General features: G+C 43.2%; 1 protein-coding gene across 1 annotated transcript; it reads left to right on the forward strand.

Annotated features, from left to right (window-relative positions):
• Positions 1–4,555: 4,555 nt before the first annotated feature.
• Positions 4,556–6,160, forward strand: LOC108718609 (E3 ubiquitin-protein ligase TRIM7). Its single transcript, XM_018266935.1, has one exon. The coding sequence runs from the start codon at positions 4,556–4,558 to the stop codon at positions 6,158–6,160; it is 1,605 nt and encodes a 534-aa protein (XP_018122424.1).
• The last annotated feature ends 1,361 nt before the right edge of the window (positions 6,161–7,521 follow it).

Raw genomic sequence — 7,521 nt, forward strand, 5'->3', positions numbered from 1 at the left:
CCTCAAGTCAGCCATAATAACCATTCGCTATTAGCTTTAATTGGTCTAATGCATTTAGAACAATACATTCAAATATCTAGGCCATTTTAAGTTCATGATTTTATGAAGAGAGTGACCCCAGGATCATTCAACCCCAAAATTGGAAGCAACAAAAGTAATGAACGAAGATACAGCCACACTCCACCCTAGCGCCATAGAAAAGAGATCTACAAGCACCAACACACCAAAAAAGCTTCACCAAAGGCAAACTCCACCAAAATTTACAGGGAAAGGGTTTCACTTTCTGATACTGCGCAAGACTTTCATTGCTATGAATGGGCAAAAATGATTTATACTGTGGGTTGTGGTGTGAAATGTAGGAGTAGCTGCAATATGCACTAAGCAGTAGATCCAGAGATGCATTATCTGTGTGATTTAATGATGACTGATGGAAACATTGGAAATGGCCAAGTTCATAAATTTTCATCATTCAATGAAGCTAAACTATTGATTCTGGTAAGATGAAGATCACCTAAGCCTTCTGCACTGTTGATTTAACCAACTGCATTTGAGGAAATATTTACTACGACTTCTGAAATATATGCCAGGTGTTTGACAACATGGCTCAATGGCTTCTTTTTAAGAAATCTTTCATATATCAGTAGAGTGAGTCTTCTTGGCATGGGAGGTCCACCACACCCTTTCTCTCTACCACTCCACATAGATTTGAGGAAATATCTGCTATGGCTTTAAAGAGATATGCAAAGCAACATGGCTCAAATGGCTTCTCTTTAAAGGAGAAGGAAAGCTACCGAAGCAGTTTATTGCTAATAGATTAGCCACAATAGTGCAAGCTATAACACTGTATTTATTCTGCAGAATGCTTTGCCATACCTGAATAACCAGCTCTAGAAGCTCTCTGTTTGTTTAGGATAGCCAGGGTCGGACTGGGGGTTGCTGTCCAGGACCCTCCTCCGGACCCCTCCTTCGCAGAATTGAAATTCGATCTGGGTCGGCGGCGGGGCTCACTGGGTTCTTTCCCGGTGTCCCGCCAGCCCAGTCCGACCCTGAGGATAGTGGCTGCCATATTAGCTCGGTGTGACATCACTTCCTGCCTGGTGTATCTACATAGACCTTTCTGATAAAGCTTACTTAATTTTAGCCTTTCTTTCTTCTTTAAGAAATCTTTCATATATCAGTAGTGTGAGCCTTCTTGGCATGGGAGGTCCACCACACCCTTTCTCTTTACCTCCCTTCATAGATTTGAGGAAATATCTGCTATGGCTTTAAAGAGATATGCAAAGTATTTGGCAACATGGATCAAATGGCTTCTCTTTAAGAAATCTTTCATATATCAGTAGTGTGAGCCTTCTTGGCCTGGGAGGTCCTCTACACCCTTTCTTTTTACCGCCCTACTTTTCTTCTCTCCTCACCCTTCGCTTAATTTTCTTCCTCATTTACCACCCCCTCTTCCGCATTTATGATACCCCCCCCCCAGTTGCTAGATCTAATGTTTTGTGATAGTTCACCAACATCCAAGTTGCCATCTTGATCGCATTACTATGGTGGTAGAAAGTGGAGCTTGTCAGATTCCTATAGCTGTATATATATATATATTATATATGGAGGCAACACTAGAGCCGCAAGCGCACAGTTAAAAATGTTGCGCATCAAATATTTTAATGCTTAGAAGAATTTTTCCTCTATAATCCTGCAAAATGCTGATACGCATTTAATGCCAATTTCATTAACTCTGCGCCCTTTCTCTAATAAAGCTGCACCGCGCCTGAGCGATAAGAAAAGCTCCTCTGATTTAGACCCGGGAAAGCACTGGCAATGCAAATTCCAGAAATACTGGCCGACAATCTCAGCAGGGCTTTAACAGGATAAAGATTTGACAAAGTGTTAGAGTAGGCGGAATGTCAAGATCATACAAGAAGCGAGGAAATGAAAAGTTGTCATTTCTCCAACCCGACGTCCCCGATTTTTACATTCTGGATTATGTAGGGATAAAAAACCTTATAATTCACATTTCTAAAAATACACATCAAACGTCAAGTAATCATAAGCCATCTCCCAATGAGTTGTTTCAAGGGAAATAAAATAGTGTTTCCGGTTTTTATCGACCCTGAAAATTCTATGGCTTTATGTATTTTGAGAGATGTATTTTGGGTCCAAAAGATGGTTTCTCGTTTCTGCCAATGATCAGTAGAAACCAAAAACATTAATACCGATACAGTCAGGAAACGCCATGGGCTATTGAACGCCTCTTCATAGTGCGGCGTTTCGATGAGGTTATTCAAGTCATGTTTAGTTAAAATAAGAGCCGGCCCGGGGCACAAGGTGCACAGAACTTGGAAGGGAAAGAAACACCAGTTATTAACGGGAAAGGGTTGTGTTTATTTGTACATTTGCCATTTTTTGAAAATTTAAATTCAAATTTGAAAAAATGATCACATTATGGGGCAAATTCACTAAGATTCGTAGTTGCGTCAGGCGTAACTTTGCCGCACTTCGCCAGGCGTAGTTTCACTAGCGCTCCGCAAATTCACTAAAATCCGAAGTTGCACTCAGGGGTAGCGTAAAGTTGCGAAGTTGCGCTAAGGGGTAGCATAAGGTTGCGAAGTTGCGCTAGTGTTGATCCGCTAAGCGAAGTTACGCTAGCGATGGTTAATTTGCATACGGCGCCAAATTCAAATTTCAATGGAGGAATATGTAGCAGCACTACACAAGCCTGGGAAACCTTCAAAACATCAAATAAAATTTTTTTTTGCCTTTTTTTTTGCCCTACACATGTGCCCACTGTATAGTTAAGTTGCCATGAGTTAGGAAATGTAGGGGGGAAGGAGGGGAGCCCCAAAACATTTTTTCAATCTTTTTCAGCCTATCACCCATAATATAGAAAAAACGCCAGCGTTTTTTAGGACTTAGAAAAAATTTGAACTTTTTTTGAAGCAATCCCTATCTACTCTATTGCGCTTCGCCTGGTCTGAGGTGGCGAAGGAAGTCTGGCGTAAAAGGTAGCGTTCAGTACAATGCGTTCAGTGAATTTGCGTAGTTACGTCCGTTGCGCAAATTCGCCAGGTGTAAGGGTGCGAAGTAACACTAGCGAATGTACGCCAGCGTCCGTTAGTGAATTTGCGAAGTAACGAAAATGAGTAACGCTAGCGAATTCACGCTAGCGTTAGGCGCTTCGGCACTTAGTGAATTTGCCCCTATGTGTTTGGGTGGAGAAGAGTAAATGTATCCAGTGCAGTATGGGAAATATGACTATGGGGCGCTAAGGAGTACCAGGAAAATTGTTATTATGCCCTTCACACACTCCAGGGGCCAGAAGGTGGGGTAAATGCGGGACAAGGCTGTGACCCTTTTAAGGGTGGGTCTCCTCTATGCCACCTCTGAAATTATAACCCCATCTGTGGTGCTCATTTACAAAGCAGTCCCATGCGCAAAGTAGTACGTTTAGGAGCACAGTTTCATTTAAAGGAGAAGGAAAGGTTAAAACTAAGTAAGCCTTGTCAGATAGGTCCATCTATATATACCAGTAAACACCCAAAGTAATGATGCTCTGAGTCCCCTGTCAAAAGAAACACTGCATTTCTTTCCTTCTATTGTGTACTCATGGGCTTCTGTATCAGACTTCCTGCCTTCATCTTAAACCTCATTGCCCTGGGCAAGAGCATGCTCAGTTTGCTCCTCTTTCCCCGCCCCGACTCCCTTCTCTGCTGTAATCTGAGCCCAGAGCAGGGAGAGACTCAGGCAGGAAGTGATGTCACACCACATTAATACTGCAGCTCCTATCCTAAACAAACAGAGAGCTTCTAGAGCTTTTTACTCAGGTATGGTAAAGCATTCTACAGAATAAATATAGCATTCTAGCTTGCACTATTGCAGCTACTCTATTGGCAATAAAATGCCTCCGTAGCTTTCCTTCTCCTTTAAGGTAATTGCCATCAGCTGGGACCATCCAGTAATTTCAGGGTTGCATCAATATCCGAAATTGACTTGAGCCAAGTGAACTGGAATCTAATGCTATTAATTGTGTTGGTGCAACTTAAGAGGGAACACGCTAGATAAAAACCGGAAACACTATTTTTGCTGGAATTCTGCAGGGAAAATGCTGCACCTCCTGAAGACGGTTCTTCTTCCATCTTGGTTGCTCATTGAATATGGCTTGTACTAGGCATCGTTGCGCATAGCTCCACTGTACCCATCAGTTTGTAGGGGTCTTCTCTGCTGGGACCCACAGGACCTTCTGCTGGATCTGGCATCTTATCTGACCACATTATGGACTCCTTTAATCAGCTGTCCAGCCTTCTGGTGTCACTTTGGATGCCATGGACATGTTATGTTACCCTGTGTAATGAAAGGAAAGCAGTTTTGCCTGTAAGTGTGAATAGAGAGATGGCAAAGCAGCAGGAGACAGAAGTGTATAAGCATAAAGGGTTAACAGTTGGCACAGATACGTTTGTTTGTACTGGATACATGGAAACGCCCTATTCTCTTGTTGGGTATAAAGGTAACACTGGTGCAACCTGAGAATATTTCGGCTCATTACTTCCTCCTGCTTCCAGCGATGGCGACTGCTGATCTGAGAGAAGAGCTGGAGTGCTCCATCTGCCTGAATCTTTTTGCTGACCCTCTGACACTCTCATGTGGACATCATTTTTGCCAGGGCTGCATTGGGAGCCTGCTGGACACCCAGGAGGCATCAGGGCTTTACACCTGCCCTGAATGCAGATTGGATTACCAGGAGCGGCCTGTGCTTCAGAGGAACAGAAAACTGGCCAACATAGTGGGGCTTCTCTGTTCTACTGCCCCAGAGATGGACAGGGCAGAGACCTACTGCACTTACTGTATCTATTCTTCTGTACCTGCTGTCAAAACATGTCTGCACTGTGAGGCTTCTCTGTGTGATAAGCACCTAAGGGTGCACAGCAAGTCAGAAGATCATGTCTTAGTTGAGCCCACCACCTTGGTGGAGAACAGAAGATGCTCAGTCCACAAGCAGATAACGGGGTACTACTGCTGTGAGGATGGGGCATGCATCTGTGCATCTTGCTACGTGATTGGGGAGCACCGGGGACACTCAGTGGAGCTTCTGACTGAGGCTTCTGAGAAAAAGAAAGTGAAACTGAGGTCGGTACTGGAGAAACTGGAACCAAAGAAAGACCAGACTTTGGAAAGGATCCAGATGTTACGGGAGCACAGAAGCCAAATGCAACAACAGGCCTCTCATACAGCAAAGCGGGTCAGAGACGTATTTCAGTACATGAGAGATCAGCTGGAGGTCAGAGAGAAACAAGTCCTGAGTGAAATCTTGAGACTGGACCAGCACCTTTCCCTCACACTCTCTGGTCTCATTGAACAGTTAGAAACACAGAAGGCTGAGCTCTCCAGGAAGATCCAACAAATTAAGGAGCTGTGCAACATGGTGGACCCTTTAACCATCTTGCAGCACCTAAATTCTGATGAAACTGACTTTTTTGGTCCAAAGGGTATCAATAATAGTCAAGGAAATCGAGATGAAAAGATCCTTCCTGTGGAGTTTTTTGAGGAGGAAAAGATCTTAGAGAACCTCATGGCAGGATTGGATGATACTGTGACTGGCGCAAAGACATGGTGGCTCTACGGGCAGGAGAACCAAGGAATGCAATTGGACATACAGACAGCTGCTAATTATGTGGCTCTATCAGAGGACATGAAAAGTGCCTCCTGGGCTGGAATAAACCAGCGCCGGCCACAAACGCCAGTTCGATTTCAGAACCCTCAAGTTTTAAGCACCAATAGATTTTTATCAGAGCGAAACTACCTGGATGTGGAGGTTAGTGAATCCGGGGGGTGGAGTGTTGGGGTGGCCTATGCCAGTATAGCAAGAGAAGGAGAACAGTCCTGGATTGGAAATAACAGCAGCTCCTGGTGTCTGTATAGATACAATAATATGTATTCTGTGAGACACAACAGCCAAGGAACCAAACTGCCCCACAGCCCGTCCTGCGGGAGACTCAGGATCTCTTTGGACCATAAGGGCAAATGTTTATCCTTTTATGAGCTGAGCGAGCCAATCAGACACTTGCACACGTTCAGAGCTTCCTTCAATGAGCCGCTTCATGTGGCAGTCAGGGTGGGTTGGATGGGCAATGCCTGGGTGAGAATTATTAGCAACAAAGCTATCCAATAACAGAGCTCTGATTGGCTGCCCATTGGGATGTCAGGAAAGGACAATCTCTGGGATTAAACCAAGAGCCTCCCGACCTTAACTTTCCTCCAAACTCCTGGCTTCAACCCAACTCAAGAGTGTCCCACTGGTACCAATACTTGTATTTTTTAAGCGCAAAAACCATAACTCCAGTTTATTAAGGTACTGGGCGTGTTTATTATCTTTATTGATTTATCACAGGATTGATATAGAATTCTCTTGAGTAATTGCAATGTGTGTGATTTAGAGGGGAATATATATATATAATTTTACTTTGTATTTTTTATTTTGTCTTAAAGGGATTGTGTAATGATTTTTATAGTATAGTTTTTTATTAGTAAATTTCACTGTGTACATTCATTGTAACATAAAATTTTGCTTTTGAACCAGCAAGTGTATTTAGTTGTACTATTGGTGTGTAGGTGCATCTCAGGTCATTTTGCCTGGTCATGTGATTTCAGAAAGAGCCAGCACTTTAGGATGGAACTGCTTTCTGACAGGCTGTTGTTTCTCCTACTCAATGTAACTGAATGTGTCTCAGTGGGACCTGGATTTTACTATTGAGTGCTGTTCTTAGATTTATCAGGCAGCTGTTATCTTGTGTTAGGGAGCTGCTATCTGGTTACCTTCCCATTGTTTTGTTGATAGGTTACTCCAGAGCAGTAAAGAGTGACTGAAGTTTATCAGAGCACAAGTCACATGGCTGAGGGCACCTAAGAAACTAAGAACATGTCCGGCCCCATGTCAGATTTCAAAGTTAAATATAAATAAATCTGGTTGCTCTTTGGAAAAATGGATTTCAATGCAGAATTCTGCTGGAGCAGCACTATTAACTGATGTTTTGGGAGAATCCCTGCTTCTTTGAACTCACTGGGGGTCATTTATAACCTTGACGCAGGGCAGATTGGTTCGCAAAGTGAATATATTTGCCCTGCGCATGGTTATATTTATAAAGCTGAATAAGAGGGTGCATACAGAATTGCGAATTTTTATTCACAATGCGAATGTTTAAAGGGGCTTTCTAAATGTCACAATTTGCAAATTGCGAATCTTTATGCGCACACTCTGCGACTCAATTACGCCACAACTTTGGTGGCGGATAAAATATTCGCTACACAGTTTTGCAAACTGCGAATTTAAGTTACTGTCAACGCTATTTTCGCGCACTACCTCGCACATTGGGTGCGCTCGCGCAAACTCCTGTCTCATTTGCGAAAATTTATTCACACTGCGAATTTGCAAAAACCAGAAAGACGGGCAGAGCAGTGCAATATATTAGCGCTCAGCAAAAAACATGCGCAATACAACTATTTGCGAAAAATATGCGCTGCGCGAACTTTATG

Source organism: Xenopus laevis, chromosome 6L, assembly GCF_017654675.1.
Source record: "Xenopus laevis strain J_2021 chromosome 6L, Xenopus_laevis_v10.1, whole genome shotgun sequence".
Lineage (NCBI taxonomy): Eukaryota > Metazoa > Chordata > Amphibia > Anura > Pipidae > Xenopus > Xenopus laevis.

Bases quoted from the DNA above. Each gene is read 5' to 3' on its own strand.
- LOC108718609 (XM_018266935.1), top strand. From the start codon at position 4,556: ATGGCGACTGCTGATCTGAGAGAAGAGCTGGAGTGCTCCATCTGCCTG.